This window comes from Macaca fascicularis, chromosome 6 (genome assembly GCF_037993035.2).
Source record: "Macaca fascicularis isolate 582-1 chromosome 6, T2T-MFA8v1.1".
Classification (NCBI taxonomy): Eukaryota; Metazoa; Chordata; class Mammalia; order Primates; family Cercopithecidae; genus Macaca; species Macaca fascicularis.
In genome coordinates, this window is record NC_088380.1 from 119823980 (window position 1) to 119847613 (window position 23634).

Below are 23634 nucleotides of genomic sequence, written 5' to 3' on the forward strand. Positions count from 1 at the left end.
CAGATTATGCCAAAAGAGAGACAGAGACAGAGAGAGGATACCAAATTTGATTTTAAATCTACCTGTTCTAAGCTGGAAGTAAAAACTCTTCCTGTCCTGGAGTCCAATGCACTCATTTTTCCCTCTCCTCAATCTTAACACCCTGTTAATAATCAGCCCAGGCACAACAACCTCTGAACGACTGCATTCCCACAGCAGTCCTGTATGGCGTGTACTCTTATTCAAAGACTTCATCAAAAGTGCTCCCAATCAAGCATGAAAATAAATTAGATTTTGGTTTAACCACGATTAGAGTCACATAACCAAGAAATAAAGTAACTAAGTTACCTAATCTAACAGACCAGCCTGACTTCCTGGCTACTTTCCACAAGCCCCTCTTTCTAAAGTCCTCTCTTAAAACTCCTCTTTGAAGACTGTGAAATCACATGTTGGTGGAAAACTGTAACTCTTCAAATGTCACAGACATAATTCTTAACTCTGTGCCTGCCTGACATTGCTAGTCAGGCCACAAGTAGAGTTGCTGGGTGTCAGCCTGTGAAAAGTACCCCGGCCCCACAAAGCATCAGAATGCTGCTTATTCTTGGGCACTCTGGAGAAGCCTTCCTGGGCTTTGGCAGAGCCATTTTCTGTGGAGAGACTGTTCACTGTTGGGCCATATTTTATACTCACTTTCACTCCTGGAAATACCAAGGTGTGAGTACTATGCAAAAGCCCCAGTATGGAGAAAATAAAAAATTTTCAAAGGAGAAGACAACTAAGGGATTGATAATCCAGAATATGCAAAGAAACCCTGTAACTCAACATCAACAAAAAACAAACCAGATTTAAAAATAGGCAAAGGACTTGAACAGATATTTTTTTCCAAAGAAAATGCATAAATGACCAATAAACATGTGAAGACATGTTCAGCATCACTAACCATTAGGGAAATGCAAATCAAAACCACAATGAGATACCACTTCACAGCCATTAGGACAGCTCCAATCAAAAATAGAAAATTTTTTAAAAAAGAAATGGAAAAGAACAAGTGTTATCAAGGATGCTAAGAAATTTTAAAGAAAGGATAGGCTTGACCAATCATGCCCTGTCAACACACAGCGGCTAGCAAACCAGCCAAAGAGTAAGCTCATCTCATTATCCCCCCACAAAAAAGAATGGCGTATTGTACCTGCTAGGCTCCAACAATCCTTGTCAATAAAAGCCTTGTTGAGAGCAGACAATTACCACACACCCCAAAACCACAGTTAAAAATAAATTCTTCTAATTACAGTTGATTATTGAACAACACTGGTTTGAACTGCAAATGTTTGATCCACTTACATGTGTAAACTTAGCTTCTGCCACCTGGGACAGCAAGACCAAACCTCCCTCTTCCTCCTCCTCAGCCTACTCTATATGAAGACGATGAGGATAAAGACCTTTATGATGATCCACTGCATGAATAATCAATATCTTTTCTCTTCCTTATGATTTTCTTAATAACATTTTCTTTCCTTCAGCTTACTTTAGGACTACAGTATATAATACATATATCATATTAAATGTGTTAAAATTGACTTATGTTATCAGTAAGGCTTCTGGTCAACAGTAGGCTATCAGCAGTTATGTTTTTGAGGAGTCTAAAGTTATGCACAGCCTGGGTGACACGGCGAAATCCCATCTCTACAGAAGATACAAAAATTAGCCGGATGTCTTGGCATGTGCCTTTAAGTCCCAGCTACTCGGGAGGCTGAGGTGGGGGGATCACTTGAGCCCAGCAGGTAGAGGCTGCAGACTGCACTACTGCACTCCAGTCTGCGAAACAGAATTCTTCTGTGGGGGGCGGGGAGTGGGGGCAGGTTGGCGTTGCTATGCCAGCAAGGTTTAAGGGTCAACTGTATTTTGATAGTGTGATCTGTAATAATGTCATTATGTAGATATGATTTACTGAAGAATTAAACTTTCTCCTTTTAAAATAATTACAGAGTATTCCGAAACACATACCTTAATGTAAATATCCTGTGATATAGAAACAGAAGAAGCTGAGGTAGAAGAGAAAAAAAAATCCCTGGGAATTAGAAAAATAAAATCTCAGTACTACATTTCCCCCTTTGCCACTAGCAAGCTTTCTTCAGGCATCAGTTTCTTTATCAGTCATGCAAATGGTTAGGACAAGGTATCGCTTAAGTCAAATATATGCTTAATAGCACCACCCAATAGAAGCACTTCCTTTGTCTGATTCCATGTTTGCCAGGCAATCTTCTGGTCATAATCTGACTGCCAAGTAGTTTTTCAATAGGAAGTAAGTGTCAGCATTCCAGTCTCCTTGTAGCTATATTTGTTATAAATCAATAAATTGATATTAAAGTTCATAAAAATAAAGTCTGATTCTAAATAGTTGAAGGAAATGGGTCCAAGTGACAGTGGAAGGTAGTTTTCAGTTTTCCTAATTCAAAACCCACCTATATTCTACATCATCAGCATCCATCAATGCTGAACCATCAATCAAGGGAAGGCAATTTTCAAATCATTCTTGGCCAGTGTCCATGCCACTCCGTTTTTAAAACCATTCCTTTTTAGGGGAAAATGAATTCACATACTCTGAAGATGTCAAAAAAATAATTACAGTGTATTTTTATGGCACATAATAATTACTTCTGATTACAGAAAATGACACAATTTGAAAGTTTGGGAATATACACAGGCTTCAAAGGCGGGAAGCCAAAGGAGAGACACTGATGATGGATCACTCTGCCCTCTTCTGAAAATACCTTCTTTAACTGGCTTTCGGAACACAACTTTCCTGGCCTTTTCTTTGCTAATTCCTCCTCTTTCCTACATCTCCCCCTACCCACCTCCTCCCCCACCCCCCCCCACCTCCTCCCCCACCCCCCCCCAACAAAATATGAAAAGAAGAAGAAAGCAAAACAAATTCAGGCCTGTGTTCAATACTCTCCAGGGAGATCCAGATACTCTTCCAGGGCTTATGAAGCCCTAGATGATCTGGCCAGAACTGTTTTCTTAGACCTCATCTCCTTCCCCTCTTCCCTGCTCACTCCGCTCCCAGTCATTGCTGCCTTGCTACTCCTGAAACACAGCAAGAGTGCCCTGCGCTCTGCACCTTGGCCCTCACTCTTCTTTTCTGCCTGAAATGATTGTCCCCCATCTTCACATGGCTGTGTCCCTCATTTCACAGACTCCCACAGTGAAGTCTTCCCTGATCACTCGAACAGCATCCTTCCCCTCTTCATTGCCCGAGAGTGTTTTCTTTACAGCACATATCACCACTGAACATGTGTGTAATATCTGTGTAGGATGCATAGAACAGGGACTACATCAGTTTTGTTTGTTGCTGTATCCCCAGTCTTACAATAGCATCTGACATGTAGAAGGCACACAATATTTGTTGACTGAATATGTGAACGGTTACAAGCCAATAAATTATAGTCAAAATGACCAAACTAAATTCCATTGAATGGGTACTTTAACCAAAATAGAAAAGGAGTTAATCCAATACATCTGTCACAGTAAAATGGCAACTGGGATTTGGTCCAAATAGTAACTTCAAAGTCTGTTGATGTCCTATCTACCACATATTGACTAGATGCTGGCAATATAGTGATCAACTTTATTCTGTCTCTGCCTTCAAAGATCTCATGGTCTCCCCAAGGAGGCCAACTTGTAAGTATTCTGAACACAGATAAGGGAAGGAACAACTAAGATGGAGACACTGGGGGCCGCTAGGAGAAGAGCAAGGAGAGTCTAAGAGTGCTGTGTGTTCTATGGACAAGTTCACACAACCCATAGGAAAACAGGAGCAAGGAATTACTCCCACTCTCACCAAGCAACCAATCAGAGGCCTCCATTCCTTTTCTAATTGCAAGGCAATCTTTTCCCTAGTTGGCATTCTTCCTTTAACAACTGCTTCAGTATTTCTCACAACCCCAGGTGAAGTTAACTGACATGCGCACACACACTGAGGTTTCATGAAACTTTCTGTTCTCAAATAATCACACACTACAGACTTTGGTTTAAGATGCATTTCCAACTCTGGCCCCATATGTCCTATGCACATTCCAGGTACTGATCAAATCTCATGACAAGGGATCTGCTCAAAATATTCCGCCAACCAAAACATCAAGTAGCCTTCACCACACAAATTTCCCAATTCAATGGGCTTTTTTTATTGTTTATTTACGAAGTTAACAAACACAACATATGGTTTTTTGTATGGCAATTGGAATTAATAGCTGCTAATTATGGATTTTTTTCACTAAAAGACTTTCTCAAGGTTTAAGGTCTTTGCCGAATTTAAGAAGTATCTTGAAAGATCCACACATGTAAAGTGCTTTACAACCTTATTCACTCCTGTGGCAATGAAAACCTTTGAAAAGGTTTCCTCTTTCTTCTCGTTACTGATTTTGGCTGTTTCTAGTCAACAAGAGAAAAAGGACATTCACGAGAAAGACAGGGTATCTCTGTAGTTCCAGTAAATATTTACTCTATAAATTGAACTTCTGTTTATCTGTGTAATCCACAGTACTTGCTTTTTTCTTTTTTTCACCCCCAAGAGTGAAAGATACCACTGTTGGAAATCCGGGTAGATATATTGGGGAGGCAAGAGGGTTCAAAAAAATAATTACATACAATTTATCTCTGCTATGACATCCCCTCACCAATGTAAATAATCCAAGTCCTAACTAATATCTATCAATTCTTATCTTCTTTGGCTTGTCTGATTTTATAACATTGCCAACACAAACCCCTCTCTCAGAATATAGAGATGGCTTAAAATATAATTTTTGTTTTCTGTAATTTGATTCTGTAAGTCAAAAACTAACTTTGAAATCCTCATCAACAAGTTTTTTTGTTTTTTTTGTTTTTTGTTTTTTTTGAGACAGAGTCTCGCTCTGTCGCCCAGGCTGGAGTGCAGTGGTACGATCTCGGCTCACTGCAACCTCCGCCTCCCGGGTTCAAGCGGTTCTCTGCTCAGCCTCCCGCGTAGCTGGGATTATAGGTGCCTGCCACCATGCCCAGCTAACTTTTGTATTTTTAGTAGAGATGGAGTTTCACTATCTTGGCCAGGCTGGTCTTGAACTCCTGACCTCGTGATCCACCTGCCTCAGCCTCCCAAAGTGCTGGGATTACAGGCATGAGCCACCACACCCAGTCCATCAACAGCTTCTTAATTTTGCTGTAGATGCAGGTTTGATCTTCCAACTGCAGCCCCACCTGGGAGAAAGCCTTCCTCATGACTTGCGTTGGGTAAATCAGCTAGGCAGCTATTATAACTGCACACTTGACTTTATTTCCTAACACCATGACATTCCCTACTCTAGATAGGTGTGCCCACTCACTCAGGGTTCTGGCATCTCCAATTGGGAGCAACTACCCCTAAGGTGCTTCCCTAAAATAAGAAGTCTTGGGACTTAAAAGCTTCCCAATTGGTCAAAGCACTTCCTCAGAAACAAGGTTCTCTCCCTGCTTCCAGGTCTATGGCCATCCCAGTTCTGATCACCTACCTGGTCTTTGAGTAACTTCTCTGTTCATAGCACATGTCCTCCTTTTTCTTGTTTGTCTTCCACCTGGTTCCAGCCACATCTCTGTGGCTTGATCTACTTCACCTTATCCACCGCATTTGACTCAGGACCTCAATGTCATGTTCAGCATGTGCTTCTTCAAGACCTGGCTGTCAGCCGCTGCCTTGCCATGCAGCCATGGCCACTAACTTCACTGGGTCCCCTTGGCTTTCTCCCCAAGACTCGGCACTCTGCAGCCCCACAGTGATTTGGCCAACTATTCAAGGAACCTAAAGCCCTGCCTGCAGGGGTGGGAAAGCCCTAATTCTTAAGATATTTAAAGCTTTATTCTTCTCTTTCTGGCACCTCAAATATTGTAACATCAATCTCTGAGATGCCTCTGAATACACAGGTAGTGGGTCTCAGGTTGTAATATTCCACCTTCCTTGCAGTGAAAACAAATAGAAACCTTCCTCCCAATCCCCACTGAATGCAGATCACAACTATTCCTTATCAACGAATCTGCTTTTAGGGCTCTGGAAAGTCAATGCTTTGATTTCCTCCACCACTTGGAGGCTATGGCAGTGACTATATCCCTTTACTCTAATCATATCCATTTCATTTTTATCAAAAACACTTATCTGGGTATTGCATAGGGATTACAATACAAATCAGGTTAAACAGGCTTATTAAATAGAATACTCCCTCCTTGGAACATGTGATCAAAAACTGAGGGCAGTAACAGAAGCTAATGAAAGTAATTAATGTGCACATGGTGGAGCTCTGGAGAAAGACTACCTGGGCACAAATCTTGACTCCACCTTTTACAGTCTGTGTAGTTTCGATATGCTTTTCCCCCTTCTTATGCCGTAATTTCTAACCTGTAACACGGGCATAACAGAAGGTACCTCAGAGTTTTTGACAAGCATGTCAATATCTGGGAAGTGCTTAGAAAATGTGATTCAGAGTTATTACAAACCACAAAATGAATAGCTATAAAGCAAAACAAAACCAAAAACTAAAAACCATTGCCAGACATTGGGAATTAAGCAATCACAGTTTTAAGGTCGGGTTCGGTGGCTCACGCCTGTAATCCCAGCACTTTGGGAGGCTGAGGCAGGTGGATCACAAAGTCAAGGGTTCGAGACCAACCTGACCAACATGGTGAAACTGTCTCTACTAAAAATACAAAAATTAGCCAGGAGTGGTGGCACATGCCTGTAATCCCAGCTACTCAGGAGGCTGAGGCAGGAGAACTGCTTGAACGTGGGAGGCAGAGGTTGCAGTGAGCCAAGATAGAGCCACTGCACTCCAGCCTGGGCAACAGAGCGAGGCTCCATCTCAAAAAAAAAAAAAAAGAAAGAAAGAAAAAAGGAAAGAAATCAGGGTTTTAGACAAGGCTCTGTCATTTTGTGGCTTCTGGGGTGGGTTAAAATTGGTTGCAAATTCTTTGTGACACCCCTGTTGGAGAGGTGTTTTCCACTTACTTCTTTAACCTTAATCTGGTTGGGAGAACAGCTGTTTTAACCAACAGAACACACAGAAATGATCCTGTGCTCATTTCAGTTCCATATTTTAAGAGAACAGGCAGCTTAACGTCCTCTTTCTTGGAACCCAGCTGCCATGCTGAGAGGAAGCCCAAGCCACATAGGGATGCCCATGTTGAAGAAAACTGAGCTGATCTCCCAGTTCACAGGCAACATTAGTTTGCCATTCATATGATTAAGCCATCTTGGAAGTAAATCCTTTTGCTCTAGTCACTGACACAAGTCTTCCCCCCGAACTCTGCCCAAACTGCAAATCCATGAGTAAATAAGATGGTTATTTTCAGCCTCTAAATTTTGGAGCAGTTTGTTGGATTCTGCACCAGGTCTTGACCCTGCTCTTCTTATGCTTATAGGGCTATGGCTAAGACAGATATTCAACAGCTCATTACAATGAAGTGTGATTTTCTAAAGACAGAGGAGTATAAAGAGGAAAAAAGGGGTGTGTGAATACTAGGTGATCTTTCAGGCCCCGTCCAATGCTGATATTTTATAATTAATTTGATGAGGAAGGATAGCACAGCTGTGAGATGGCCACTTGGAGATAGTTACACAAGATAATCTAGGTAGAGAACAACTTTCTTCTATATAATTCTACTTCTAATTAGAGCATCTGGAGATAGTTACACAAGATAATATAGGTAGAGAACAACTTTCTTCTATATAATTCTACTTCTAATTAAAGCATCAATGAAGAGGTGGCATTTCAGGAGTTACTCAACACGCAAATGGTAAAAGCATGGAGAGTTGCCTCTACCGCCTAATTCAGAAGTGGAATGATGTGACACAAAATGCTATGAATGAGGATCTAAGAAGAAAGTAAGGGAAATACGATTTCCAGGGGCATCCAATGTTTTCAAGTAAATGGTGATGCAGAATTTTGTCTGTCCATTGTTTAAATAATGTTTAAAAGGCAAAGAGTTTAAGTTGATTGCTTTGTACAAATTCTTTGAGTAAGACTATGTTTTCATCTCCAGAGATTATGATTGCCAAGGGACAAATTTTTAAAAAATAAATTTTTATTTGTGTACATAAATAGGCAACTGTCTACCAGACAACCAGATCAAGCAGATAACTACTCTGCAAGAATGAGTAAAGTCAAGTTTTACCCTAATATTGCTAAACCTTAAGATATCTTCTTTCCAGGTACCTGGGATTATTTAACAAGAGTAAACTACATACTAGCCACACAAATTTTACCAAGACCAATAGAGCTAACTGCTGACCTAAAACTCATGACCACAAAGAATAATATGCAAGAGCTGTCCCTTGACAGATTTTGGGAGAATTTAATGCTGCTTAAAGTGTGGCCCTTCAGCTTCTTGACCATGGGGGAGGGAGGCTGAATGTCAAACAGTTAATTTTTGCAGTGCTTTTGATTTGCCTGATGTTGAAGTCCTTCCTTAATCTCAATTAAAAAAAAAAAATCCTTCAAATATTTATGACAGGAACAGCTATAGCCAAGAAAAAAGAACAAATCACTAGTTTATCCGTCTACATTTTCCTTTTGTATTTCTGTTGTTACTGCTGTGAATTCCTTTGCTTTCAAAAAAAGTTCAGACTTGACATAAGTCATTTATGTTCAATAAATACATAAAAATATGTTTGAATGTTCATGGAGGCAATTTTACTATCTGCTGTAATCAACTCAGGATCTTAAATGACTATTGTTCAAACGAAAGACACAAAAGGAACACACTCATGAATTTCCTGTTTTCCATCTTGAAGTACTCACACATGCAAAACACCTCAGGCCCAACACCCCTCCCTAGGTCTCCTAATTGTGTAGCCCTCACACCCAAATCCCTCCTAGTATCCAAGCATTCCTGGAGTACTAGGCGCAGAGGCCAACACCTCAGTGGTTGACCAAAGCTTGCTGCGCTCACTAACAAGATCAGCAGACTACAACCAGAAATTGATTAAACTCACTCTCTAGTTCAGGATGTTAGAGAATCAGTGTCAACATTACTGTCAGAGAGTCAATGACTCCTGTGTCTAGGGGACCCTTACAGAAGGAGTAAGCCCACAAGTCAACACCAATGAGAGGCATTTTGTTTATGATACCCAGGATAATGGCAGGTCTTTTCAGAGTTCTTCCTGCTCCTGAAATGCCCAGTGAACATCAGGCTGAATCTGACCCCACAGTGACCTCCAGACAGCATTGAGGCTCCTGGGCAATCAGAGAGATGGCACTAAAGGGACCCTGAGAGGTTTTATTAGTTCTGCTTCCAGGTGAAGGGAAGGACTCAACTATCAAAAGTGAATGGCAACCTTGCCCTACAAGACATTAAGCGAAAACTGGTGTTTAAGAGAAAAATGACAGGGAAAAGAAACTCTTCACCAAAGATTTAATGTGAGAAATACAAACGAATTGTATGTGAATCTATGGATACTGCTCTGTGGATATTAGAAAAACAGTAAACACTAAAGTTATTGCCCATGTTAAATTGAACTGAGATTTAGGGTCCACAAGGTATGAACCACACACTCCCTCTTGCCTTACAAATTATCTTTACACATATTCTAATTTAAAATACCTACAAGTCGAGGTGGGCGGATCCCTTTAGGCCAGGAGTTAGAGACCAGCCTGGCCAACATAGTGAAACCTCATCTCTACTAAAAATATAAAAAAATAAGCTGGGGTGGTGGCACATGCCAGTAATCCCGGCTACTTGGGAGACTGAGGTATGAGAATCACTTGAACCCGGGAGGCAGAGGTTGCAGTGAGCCGAGATTGAGTGAGACTCTGTCTCCAAAAAAAAAAAAAAAAATTAAAAAAAATACGTGCAAAAAGTAAAAATAACTACCATTCAACTTGCAGGATAACTAACATTGATTGGAAAGAGGTACAACTAAATCATGGAACCTAAAACTGGCTCGAAAGAAAGCAAAAAATGAATGAGCAGACACCGATGACAAGAAAAGAACATCTGGTAAAGGATATAGTTGAGGAAGGAACTTATTTCCTTAGGAACAATACTGTGTCATAAACTGCTCAAATATTTTTCCAGCCAATGCAGGGACCATAAAGCACTCTCAATTCTTTCATTTGCCTACAAGCTTTATAGGGATTACTTAAGGAGTGGATACAACTAGGCAAAAAATGGATAATTTTATGTGGCACCTGAGGGTCATATTCTCTGCTCACCCAATGTGCTCAAGGATGCGCCGATAGGACTAAAGTCAATCCACATCTCTTCCTTCACTCCTCCTAAGTCTATGATTCATTTAAACAAAGGTTACTGGACACCACTCTGCCGCATAGAAACATTGTGAAGGGCCTGGCAAAGTCTCTGCAAAAGAAATGCCGTCAGTTTTGGGGTTTTCAACGACCTTAGATCACCAAATTCTTCTCCTGAAACAGGGTTAGTGATGGAGCAGGGGTTCTAGTTCAGATTTGAGACCTATGTCTAAATATAAAATTGGCAAAAGTCACTTAAATACTCATGCCTCCTCCCTCACCTCCCATTTTTAAGTTCTCACTCTCAGCATTTCTTGAGTCTTCTACATCACAGGGGCAACAGCCTAGGATTAGGAAATGCTCTACTTCATTCAGCCAGCACCTCAAAATGCTATTTCGAACCGGAGCAGGAACAGCACAGCAGCAGGACACTTAAGAGCACCAGGCAGGGCCCAACAGCACTCACCAGCCCGACGGCAGACCTCCTAGGTTTCCCCCAACCCCATTTAATCCCCCCTTCCCATCACCAGGTGTTCCCTCACACACACCCACCAAGGGCTCCATCCCTTCACTTTGCCCTTCACCATTGGTAATCTGACATTACCATTATCTGCCTTCCGGCTGCTTTTACACTGTTTTCCTTTTCTTCCTCTTTCCTCTCTTCAGCCATACTCAAGAAACACGGACTACTTATGCTACTTTTGCCCCCATGAATGGCTCAGTGATGGTATCAAGAGGGAAACCCACAGACACCAAGCCTCTAGCTGTAGACACTGAGCACACAGACTTCCTCTTCTTTTGAGCACCCAGTTCTACCGGCTTCTCATCACCACTTTTCAGGTTTTCAAAGCTTTGGGGGATATGCCCGAGGCATCCCTAAAGTCATGAAAAAAGATGGCTTTGGGCATCTTACCGCTCACATATTTGCATAGTGTTTGATGTGGCTTTAATTTCAAAGCTGGTCTCAAACACTCAAGTGGATAGGTTACAGTGGGAGCCCAGGAATTGTAAATGCGCTTGCCTCAAAGACTTAGGAGTCCAGACCCGGGCAGGAAATAAAGTTCTAAAGCGGCTTTGAAGTGCTTCCTCTCCAGACCCCTCCCCAGGGCCGGGTCATTCATCTCAGACTAGGGAAGAGACCACCTTGCCTGAACTTAGCCAAACGCATCGCACGTGAAAGCCAAAGGGGAGATGAAATAATCCAATGCGTCCTCCTCAGTACCACCACCCCCACCAAATTAGTTACTGTCGGCTTAAACTCATCTGGAATGTCCGTGTATTTTACCGATCAGGGAAATAAAATGGTGTATATAAATTAGTGGAAGTGGGTGGGAAGGAACAGGGGATGCAGACTGTCGTGAGTAAAACGCCTCGCGGCTTGGTGAGAGGTTGTTTCTTTTTTAAGCCACTCATCTCAGACTGAAATATCAAGCCAGTTCAGGTCATTTCCTGAGTAGCACTACAAGTTAAAACAAGATCCAGAAAATCTATTAATCTTCAATTGCGCTGCCTCCAGACTGGGAGCACAGGGGGATAGGGTGTCGGGCTGTGGGGAGGTCGAGGGGAGAGGGATCTGTGGAAAAGCAAACGCCCGAGAAATCCTAGCTCCCGACCTCAGCTGTTTCTTACCTCACTCAGCTCGGCCGAGGAGTCGTTTCCATATTTCATGGCAACTCCAGAATTCATGATGCACTTTTCAGAGCTGGTACCTCTCGGTACCCCAGGTCTCGGAGCTTAAGAGTTGGACTTCACAGGTTCAATATCCACTGCTTGGTCCCTTCTGCCACATTTTACTCTAGACAGCCATTTTCACCCAGGACAGTTGCGAAGCGCAAACGAAGGATGCAGGCACTCTTAAAAGGAGCAGCCGTGGCTCGCGTTTCACGGACGAGCCATTGCTGCAGGAGGCTCAGTGGCGTGGCGCGCTCGCAGCTGCGGCAGCGGCGGAGCCCGCGCAGGGACCCGCCCGCCCGCGCGCACCCAGCGCCCCGTTCCGGGGCAGTGCCACCCTGGGCGCCGCCTCGCCACTCCTACGGTGCCTCGCCGTCCCCCATTACCAGGATTGAGGGCACCTCCCAGCACGAGCCGACACCCTAGAGGGCACCGGCGAGCTCCCGAAAAAACTAGGGCGGTGGGGCGAGGAAGATCCGCGCCTCGGATTCCAGAGAAGGAAAGAAAGCTGGAGGGAGCCGCAGCGGAGCTGCACTTCACGCTGAAGTTTCCCCTTTGAATCGACTGGAGTTGTAAGTGGTTTCTGATTGAACACAGCTGTCTAGCTGCTGGCCACGGGGTGCGCGGAGGAGGCGGGGCTAGAGGGAGAAAAGGGTGGGGGCGAGGAGCCTGGAGGCCGAGGAGAGGAGACCGTGCTGGGAGAGCAGGCATCCTTCCAGTTCTCTGCAATAGTAATTAAGGACCCGAGTCCAGGAGGGGGAAAAGAAACAGGAAAAGCCACCTGAATAATCGTGCAGGAAATTAAAAAAAAAAAAAAAAAAAAAAAAAACTTCCCTCATAGGAGCCGCTTTCCATGATTTAATAAGGTCAAGACAAACCTAAACACTGTACATCAGACAACGCAGTGCACTTCTCACGGAACATTAAGATTTTACAAGGGTGCAGGATAGTCATTTTCCCTGATCAGTCTAAAGTCAACATTACGGGTGTAAATTCACTGTCAAACTCCCTCTGTCTGTCACTGGGGCAGAGTACATTTCTCTGCATGTTCGTAATGAAGATAGAGGCCCCATCCCTTGAAAGATGTCAGATAGGCTCCCCAACCCCCAGACCTTCCTTAAAAATCTTCCTGCTCGTTTGAGCGCAGGTAGATTTGTATTTATGGAGTGTGAAGTATGATTCAGAAAAAATTCAAGGGGCTGTTACACCCAGTCAACCCCTGGGATCTGAGCTCCCCTTCAACTTTGAGTTCCAGAGGTAAAACATCCTGTGTCTATTGGGAGAGAGATGAGATGGGGGGAAAGGGGAACTAGGATTTTTCTCTCCACAAAGTTAAAGTTCCACTGAATTTGAGATGCACAGAAAAATGTTCTGATGCTTCAAAACAGTAGGTCTGCGAGATTGCTTAAGAAACCTCATCAGTCTCTTTCTACACAATGGGGACAAAATGTCTCCATCCCCAATAACAGAACTTGGCATTTCCTGAAGCTTTCTGTGAAAAAGCCATTGTATTGTTAAGGTCCATGGTCTTTTTTAAAACTCATGTTTATTTTGCTCTTTAAGAAGGGGCAGAGTGCAACTATTTGCATATAACGTTTTACCCATCCCCATTCTTGTTGAGTTCATTCATTGCCTGATGGAGGAGCTGCTGGGATTAGGAAGCGTTTGCTGCTCTTTCTAGAGTACTGGGTCCCAAGTTCTTGGGCACTGCCAAACTAGAGCACATTCTGCATGGGGGAGGAGATGGGAAGCTACATTATTTAATTTATCTTTTCATTGAAATCTGTTGAAAACTGTATGCCTGAAGCTGAAAATGGTGGTGTATACATAACTATGAAGAAGACTCAAGCAGTGCCCCTGCCCTGAAGGTGTTTATAGTCTTGTAAAACATGAGCAGAAATGACAGTTCTAGATAGAAAATGATACTTGCCATAAACACAGTACAAATGAGGAGTGACTGCAGTTCAGAGGAGGGAAACATGATTTTGTCTGGACAGGGTCTGGAGAGAAGACTCTGTGAAGGAATCTTAGAAGAGGCAGCATGTGAGCTGACCTGTGAAGAATGGCTAAGCCCAGCATAGATGAGAAGTAAGGGGAAAGCATTCCAGGCCATTGTGAGAGAAAGTATGGATGGAGACTGGAATGTGCAGAGTGGGCATGGGGGATCACAAGCATTCCATTCTGGAGCATAAGCTGGGTGAGAAAGGGGGGCTGATGTCAGATAGTGAACAGTTTTAAGTGCCATGTTAAAGAAATGGGCCTTCTCAATAGGCAATGGAGAGCCACTAAAGGTTTTTTAGCACAGAAATAATGGAGATCAGAGCTGTGCTTTTAGATACTCCAGTAGATTTGAATCACACTCATGAGTAACTAATATGAACTCAGATAGGCTAGTGTTGAATGTGATTCTGGTGTTTAAAGATACATATTTTTCATACGACACCACCCCTAAAACCAAGCAGATGACTTCATCTGGTGTTCACCCAAAAGAAAAGTAATCTGTTCCAAAAGTGGAGGAAAAATTAGCAGTGTTGAACTTACTGAGAAGCAGTGTCTGTAGATTCTACTTTATAGACAATATAAGGCATTTTCAAGGGTAATGTTGATTGTATGAGATTTTCTTCATAAACAATGACTTGAATACTTCAATACTTATACTTCACATAAGATTCAACTCCACCACAATCTGGTAGCAGCAGATGTGGTAGGCTGAAAGTGGGAAATGAACATGCCAATTGTACTATCAAGGCAGTTCAGCAAGAGGTCGAAAGGGCCTGAATTAAGAAGGGACGGCCAGGCGTGGTGGCTCACACCTGTAATCCCAGCACTTTGGGAGGCTGAGGTGGGTGGAGGTCAGGAATTCAAGACCAGCCTGGCCAACATGGTGAAACCCTGTCTCTACCAGGATCATGAGGTCAAGAGTTTGAGACCAGGCTGGCCAACATGGTGACATCCCATCTCTACTAAAAATACAAAAAATTAGCTGGGTGTGGTAGCAAGTACCTGTAATCCCGGCTACTCAGGAGGCTGAGGAGGAGAATCGCTTGAACCTGGGAGGCAGATGTTACAGTGAGCCGAGACTGCACCACTGCACTCCAGCCTGGGCAACAGAGTGAGACACCATCTCAAAAAAAATAATAATAATAATAGTACTAAACTTAGCTGGGCATGGTGGTGCGCACCATGTAGTCCCAGCTACTCAGGAGGCTGAGGCACGAGAATCACTTGAATCGGGAGGCACAGGTTGCAGTGAGTCAAGATCGCACCACTGCACTCCAGCCTGGGTGACAGAGTGACTCCGTCTCAAAAAAAAAAAAAAAAAGAGGGGACAATGGAAATAGACAGGAGGGGGCAGATGTAAGAGACTCTGTGGAAAGAAAGTAGATGGAAATTATGGAGAAAAGAGGAGAACTTAAAAATGACTTATAGATCTAGAACTTGGCTGATTGGGGTTAAGGTAATGTCCTCAACAAAATGAGGAATTCCAGAGAATAAATAGCTTTGGGAGGAAATTAGGTTTGTGGTATCATGAGTTTGAGGTGGCATCTGGATATTCAAGTGGAGATGTTCAGCAGGAGCTTGAAATGGAACTATAGAGATAAGTCAGGGTTGCGCTGGAGATGGAGGTTCGAGGTTATCTCTGTTAGAATAATAAACAAAACCGTGAAATCAGGTAAATTTGCCTAGGAAGAGAGGGCAGTGAGAAGAAAAGTGGTCTAAGGATACTATCTTAAGGAAGGTTGTTTTATTTTGTTTTTATGGAGGCCAGACAATAAAAGAGGAAATGATAGAGAAGGTCAGTTAGGGAAATGGGAAGATAACCAGGAGACCTCTGCATCTGGGAGTCTAAGGAAGATGTCAAGGAGGAGCAGCATCAATATTATATATTACAGAGGGTAGAGAAGCCTACTGACTGACAAGGTCATTTCAAAGACATTACTGTCTTTCAAAGATAGATTTCTATAAAGCTGAGGAGAAAGAAGGCAGATAAATTACCATAGGGAGTGAGGAGAAACTGGGGGTAGTGACCATGCATGATTCTTTCCATAAATCTGATGATGACAGGAAATTGGGAGATGAGACTATCTTTTGAAGTAGATAAGCAATGTTGAATAGAGAGTAGAATGGGTGTATTCGTAGGCTGGAGCTAAGGGAAACCAGGAGATGGAGCAAAGTTCCTAAAAAGGGAGAAAAGCCTGGGGGGTGGTGTGGGGAAGGACAAAAACTATGAGATTAGCTTTGGAGTAGTAGGCTTGGAGAGGAGGGGATGCTGATACTTCTTCCTAGGAGAACAGAAACGTTTGGGAGAACTGGAGAATGTATACAGTAGGGAAGACAAGAATTCAGAGATATAATAACTGATAACACTTATTTGACAAGTAAACTAACTTCCTCTTTGCAGTTGTGAAGGGGAAACGAAGACTAATGATAATTTGTAATCAGATTCTGACTCAAGGAAAGTAAGACAGAGAAATGTCTGTCAATGCAAGGAAATAAGTAGTTGTGATCTCCACTCCTGAAATTGTTCAAGTATATGTGAGACATGCTGAACCCCATTGCATGTAAAGAGTAGGGCTTCCAGGCCAGGTACAGTGGCTCATGCCTGTAATCCCAGCACTTTGGGAGGCCGAGGCAGGTGGATCACGAGGTCAGGAGTTCGAGACCAGCCTGACCAACATGGTGAAACCCCCATCTCTACTAAAAAGACAAAAATTAGCTGGGCGTGGTGGCGCACACCTGTAATCCCCACTACTCAGGAGGCTGAGGCAGGAGAATCGCTTGAATCCAAGAGGCAGAGGTTGCAGTGAGCCGAGATTGTACCACTGCACTCCAGTCTGGGTGACAGAGTGAGACTCCATCTTAAAAAAAAAAAAAAAAAAAAAGAGTAGGGCTTCTTGCATTGAGGGGGAGTCTAGATTGGTTTTCTTATAATCTAAAATTCCATGAAATGATTTTTTTGGTGGTAATTTAAATGTCTTACTTTTTTTTTTTTTTTTAACCTCATTGTCTTGGATCTCTGCTATCAAGAAAGCTAAGATATTACTTTGAACAAGAATGCAACTGGGTCAATATTATAAGAATGTTAGAAACGTAAGGACCAACTCATTGTGTCATCTCAACACACCAAAGAATAAAGCCCCAAGTAGGTTTCAGGCTATAAGAAAAAGGTTTCACAATTAGAGCTTGCCAGGGTTTACCAAGTATATAAATCTACATGCCTACAAATCCTGTTATACTGTGGCTGCCTTAATATGAACGCTCCAAGAAAGCTTCTCCAAGTCCTCCTGCTTCAGCAGGGATTAAGCTCCTATGGAGAGGTGTGGGCAGGAGGTGGCAGGGGAATTTATCAGGATGAGGGAGAAGGTCTGGGAGAAGGAAAACCTGCTTTGCAATCAGGCAATAGCCTGGTGCTTGGGTTCCTCTCCTTCCTGAGGCCTTGTCTTCTATAAAGCCCAGTCTCTTCTCATCTGGTCCCTGGGATGAACAGAGGCAGGAGTAGTCCTGGGAACATTTTTGGGTAAGTGGAAGCTGCCCTGGGCATGACTGGATGAGGCTGTGCACCAATACCATGCTGTGGGCACACTGGCAGCACCTTTCTGCTGTTGGGGCAGTCTGGCCTCTCTGTGTATGGCTGCTGACTTCAGTGAATCTCTACATGGCAGAAAGAATAGATTCTGGGTCTGGTCTGTAACCTCTACTGGTGATAAACATCAGGTTAATTGAAGCAATCTTGATTAAAAACTCTGAACCTCTAGCACTAGGGAAACCGAAAACCTTGGGACTAGTTGGCCTGGTCCACTGTTTCTACCCCTGGAGTGCCCCAGCCATCCTTGCCTACCCCAGCAGTCCACTGTGCTGAGGAAGCCTGTCCTCCAGCCCACAAGAGTACCCAAACTCTAAAATTGTCCCCTTCTCCATTGACTCTCTCAAGCTAAACAAAATGCTGATACCTCAGATTTTAGGTTGAAAGCAGTCTGGTTAAACTAATTCACACACACATGAATAATCTTCTCAACCATGCCCAAAGTGTTTACATTGTAACTTTGAAATGTACAAAGTTTTTGAAATGTACAAAAGGAGAATGCTTTGAAAGAATTCTTAAATTGGTGGGATTTCCTGAAGAGAGTGAATTTTGAGGGCATAGGGAGATTTCAGAACCCTATGAAGATTCAGGAAGTCCCAGTCCTTTGAGTCCTTGAGGATCATAAAAATTAGGGAGTCTTCAAAGTATATACTCCAAGAATTTCCTGCCCTAAATCTATAAGCTCACCCCACTCTCCCACCCCTGTGACTCCAGAAATGCTCTCCCTTTCCAAACTTCTGTGGTCTTCTGATCAATTACCAGACCAGCTCCTCTCTTAGGTCCTGGGTTGGGAGCCTCTCACCAGCCTCAATGGCCTGCCCCGCAACAGACATCATTTGCTCAAGGAACTACAACATGAAGAACTCAGGAAGCATTGCCATGGATGATCCGTATCCTCATCTCTATGTCCTCAGAGAAAAACATGGACATCCTGCAAGGAATTCTGTTGTTACCTAGCTCATCCCTGCATCCCATTCATATGGATGAGGATATGTAGGTTCACCAAGTTTGTGGTGTTCATTCAGAAAAAGTAAAGCACCCACTGTGTGTTAGATATTGTCCTGCATGTGCCCTGGGATTCAGTGGTGTATGGGATGGAAAAGATCCCTGCTTTCACAGAGCTAGCACTCTTGATGGGAAATGATTAATAAATACATTTTAAAAGATAGTTACAGGCCGGGCACGGTGGCTCATGCCTGCAATCCCAGTACTTTGGGGGGCCACAGCGGGTGGATCACCTGAGGTCAGGAGTTCAAGACCAGCCTGACCAACATGGAGAAACCCCATCTCTACTAAAAATACAAAATTAACCAGGTGTGGTGGCACATGCCTGTAATCCCAGCTACTTGGGAGGCTGAGGCAGGAGAATCACTTAAACATGGGAGGCAGAGGTTGTGGCGAGCTGAGATCACGCCATTGCACCCCAGCCTGGCCAACAAGAGCAAAACACCATCTCAAAGAAAAGAAAAGAAAAAAAGATAGTTATAGGACAACAGGAGCGAAACTCCATCTCAAAGAAAAGAAAAGAAAAAAAGATAGTTATAGTTTGTGTTGGATGCTACAAAGGAATTAAACAGGAGCTATGATAGGGGAGAGCAGGCCCCTTAAGTGAAAAGGTCAGAGAAGGCCTCTGCAGAAAAGACATTTCAGCATGTAGGTAAAGAAGGAGCCAACTAGGCAAAAAGTGAGGGAAGGTTGGACAGTCAGAGGGAACAGTAAGGGCAAAAAGCCTAGGGGAGCAAAGGGCTTGACCTTTTCAATACATTTGAATAAACCTCAAGTTTTTATTTAATTGAAATTTAAGCTCATTCTAATAGTTTACTAGTAGTGATGGAACATGATGAAAAAGATCATGTCAGAGCCAAATTATGCAGGATATGTACAGACTACACATTTCACTGTGTGCATGAAGATGCCACAGGAAGACTTTCTACAGGGCAAAGACATGATCCAGTTTACATTTTTAAAAGGTAAATCTATGTCTTCACAAGTTTTACCACTAGGTAACCTAAAAAGTAAAAACCAAGGACAGTTCCTCCCTCATACAAGTATCGCTGCTAAGAAATTAAGAATTGAGAGAATATCCCTATTTTGCAATCCTTAATGAATTAATAGATTTAAGTGTTTAGCATAATGGTTACTAACATTACAAAAGGACATACAACCAGACACATGATTTCCGATGTAAGAAAACATTATCACCTACAGAGCCACCTTAGCAGTTTTTACACGAAGAAATGTTACATTAACCACAAAAAAACCCCTATATAACTCTACTAGACAAAACAATGTGGTTTCTTCATCAAATAAAATGCAAAGGGAAAAAGGCAAATGAGCAAGTGAGAAATCACCAAAAGAAAAACTCTGCATATTGAAAGAGACTGAAAGACATATTGACCAATGGCAATATGTGGACTTTATTGAGATCTTGATTCAAACAAAGTCACTATAAAAATTATGAATTGTGAAAATTACATATTTATACAGTATTCAGAAATATACTTTTTGGATATTTCATAATGTTAAGAAATTATTACTTTTTTAGATGTGTTAATGGTCTTGGGGTTACATTTAAATAAAAAGAATCCCTGTATTTTAGAGATATATTAAAATATTTGGGGTAAAATGACATGATGTCTGGGATTCACGTCAAAGTACTGGAGGAGGTGGGAAGATAGATGGGGTTATTGATGAAACAAACTGTAATGATGAATTGATAACTGTTATAGCTCAGTGATAGGTATGTGGGAATTCGTGCTACTCTTTGTCCAATTGTATGTATACAAATCTTCAAAATCAACAAGTTAAAGCAAGACAATTATTCCTTCTGTGTAAAAACGGGGTTGAAGTACCATAAAAGTAAGGCAAGGAAACCTGTTAAAGGCTATTGCAGTGGTCCAGATAAGAGGATGTTTGTGGCTTAGAACTCAGTGAAATCAATGGAGATGGTAAGAAATGGACTTGAGATGTATTTTTTAGGTAAAATGGACCAGGATTCAGTGAATGATTGGATACAGGTAATGAGAGAAAGATAGGAATCAAGGATGACTACCAGTTTTTGGCTTGATGTGAGGAAGGACCAGGTTTGGCAGAGGAAATCAAGTGTTCCATGTTGGATGTGTTAAATCTGAGATTCCTATTTGACATCTAGGGGGATATCAATAGCAGTTGCATATATGCATCTTGGATTCATGAGAGACTCCAGCATACGATGATGATTTGGAACTTATTGGCATATAGATTATAGTTGATGTTGAAAGTCATGAGAACATATGAGGTCACCAAGGGAGACAGTGAGTAAAACATAATGCAGTCCCAGGACTTATCCTTGAGATCCTTAATACTTTCAGGTTGGATAGGAATTACCTTACACCAAAACCAACTTTAATTGCAGCTTACAAATTTCTGCGAATAGAATCATAAGAAAGATCAAGAAAGAACAGCCAGAGAAGAACAGAAAAACTGAAAACTGTGTCATGTTTTAAGAAGGACAGTTGTTGGCTGGGTGCAGTGGCTCATGCCTGTAACCCCAGCACTTTGGGAGGCCAAGGCAGGCAGATCATGAGGTCAGGAGATCGAGACCATCCTGGCTAACATGGTGAAACCCCGTCTCTACTAAAAAATACAAAAAATTAGCCAGGTGTGGTGGCGGGCACCTGTAGTCCCAGCTATTCGGGAGGCTGAGGCAGGAGAATGGCGTAAACCCATTTACGGAGGTGGAGCTTGCAGTGAGCCGAGGTGGTGCCACTGCACTCCAGCCTGGGCGACAGAGTGAGACTCCATCTCAAAAACAAAAACAAAAACAAAAAAAAGAGAAGGACAGTGGTAACCTGTGTGGGATGCTGCTGAGAGTTTAAGAAAACTGACAATGAAGAAGTGTCATCTCGCTTTGGAGATTACTAGGGACCTTGGGAGAATCAATGTCATTAAAAGGTGGTGATAGAAATTAGATGAGTGTGGATTGAATGGTGTGTAGGAAGTGAAAACATTGAGAGAGCATATGGAGATAACTTTTTGTTTTTTTGAGACAGAGTCTCACTCTGTCGCCTAGGCAATGGTGTGACCTCGGCTCACTGCAACTTCTGCCTCCCAGGTTCAAGTGATTCCCCTGCCTCAGCCTCCCAAGAAGCTGGGATTATAGGTGCCAGCCACCATGCCCAGCTAATTTATTTGTATTTTTAGTAGAGACGGCGTTTCACCATGTTGGCCAGGCTGGTCTCAAACTCCTGACCTCAGGTGATCCACCCGCCTCAGCCTCCCAAAGTGCTAGGTTTACAGGCTCAAGCCACCACGCCGGCCTGGAGGTAACTTTTGGGAAGTATGTTGCCCAAAGCCTATTAGTAAACTATGAGAATGAGATCTTGAACCAAAGTCTCTACTTCTACTTCTAAGCTTTTCTTCCTTTACTATATCCCTTCAGTCAAGTTAGCAGAAGCACCTCTGCAAGGATTAGAGAATCTGGGCTGTTAGCATGGTTGACCCCTGCTGAAACTGCTCACTGAAGTCAGTCCCATCATGGCCAGGTCTTCACCTTATTGTTCATGAAGTCAGCTACACTGCTTTAGACCCAGTGACTTACTGCTAAAAAATAGTTGGGATGCAGTAGATAATTTGGTTAGTCTATGTTTAAAACTGGCTAAGAAAAGAAGTACTTGAAGACTATTTCCAGATTACATCTCACATACAGAAAAACAAACAAAAACCCAACCTTCTCCAACTGCAAATATAACTCAAGCGAAGAAAGCACCCCTGTGGTGTTTGTCTGTCTCATTAGTTACATTTACAGACTGCTTCACACCCGGCCTAGGCATCCTAATAACCCACAATCATTTGGTATCAACATCTATGACATTGTCAGTGGGGATTTGATAATGATGTGAGATTTACTACTTTATGCAAGCATCATGTGATGCATCAAAACCCCCTGCACTGTCTGATTAGATATTTTCGAGCCTAAAACTTAGTGTCTGTGTCATTGTCAATATTCAGAGTATCTTTCAGAAATTTTTACTCATTTGTTCTCCAAATTTCTTTAAACTATATCACATTTTCTATGGAAAAGAAAATTAATCAGCGGAGGTTAGAGATTTGGAAATCCAAGTTAAAAAAAAAAAAGTTTTAAGTCCTCCCAAGAGTACCTGCATATGGTCAATTTCCTGGAGAGGAAAACAAAAAAAAGTATTTTAAATAGATGCATAAAGATAGATCTAGTAAAATTTGGCGAACATGCTTAAATTAAATGAATTCCAAATGCCTGCCATTGTTATTTCTGGAGCCGTTTGGGCTAAAACAGCATCATTCCATTACTATCTCTTAGCTAGAATGTTACAGCACCTACCCAAAAGGGGCAAAAAAAAAAAATCCGTATAATATGATGCCTCATATACTTAATAATAAAGGAGTCAGTTAACCTGGTATTGTATCAAGTTGGGGGTGAAGGAAGGTCTGAGGCACAGGCTGGGAAAGCCACCTTCCTAGCCTTTGAGTTCATGAAGTGCCCATGGATGGACTGCTGTGGTTGGGATTTCCTATAGGGACACGCTGAGGCATGAAGAATGGGCTCCTGCCTACCTTGGTAAGTCAGCTTCCCTCTCCCAGCCATCCTCAGTTGTTTTGCATGATTATCACATGAGCTCAAACTTCCCGTTCTAAGCAAATCCTCTTAAATTGGCATCTCCAGCCACTCTTACCTGTGTTCCAGTTAATATTCTTTATGTGACTACCAGACACTCTTGCTAAGTCCTGTCATCACTATAAAACTGTTTAAAACGGAATTTGTCACCTTCCACCAAAAAATAACTTTAATTGCAGCTTACAAATTCGTGTAAATGGAATCATAGTTTCCAGTCTAATAAGTTTGGAGTCATTTTCAGTTCCCCTCCTTCATCTTCTCTTCCAGTCATTTAGCCCTTTCGTCCCCACTTGCCCTCCACTTTTACCGCTTAGCAGCACCTTTCCCAGGCCTTGTCACCTTTCATTTCGGTCCCTATAACTTAATGATATGACTCCAAAGCATTCCACATACTCCAGCCCAGCGATTTTTCTCCAAAGTACAGTTTTCCATAATGTCATTCTACAAGTTATAGTTTATGTTTTATTAATGGATAATTCACATATCATAAAATTTACCTTTTAACATAATTTAGTGGTTCACAG

The 23634-nt window shown here is 42.4% G+C and overlaps 1 protein-coding gene across 2 annotated transcripts in view; it reads right to left on the reverse strand.

Annotated features, from left to right (window-relative positions):
• Positions 1–23634, reverse strand: part of MCC (MCC regulator of WNT signaling pathway) — a 475249-nt gene that overhangs the window by 260576 nt on the left and 191039 nt on the right. Inside the window, exon 1 of one of the 2 annotated variants that reach the window (XM_005557531.5) lies at positions 11853–12460. The exons of the other annotated variant lie outside the window; for it this stretch is intronic. Within the exon in view, the coding sequence (XP_005557588.1) occupies positions 11853–11909 (57 nt within the window). The 5' untranslated portion in view covers positions 11910–12460. Of the gene's footprint in view, positions 1–11852; positions 12461–23634 lie in introns of those variants that run through there. 2 annotated transcript variants of the gene reach the window in all.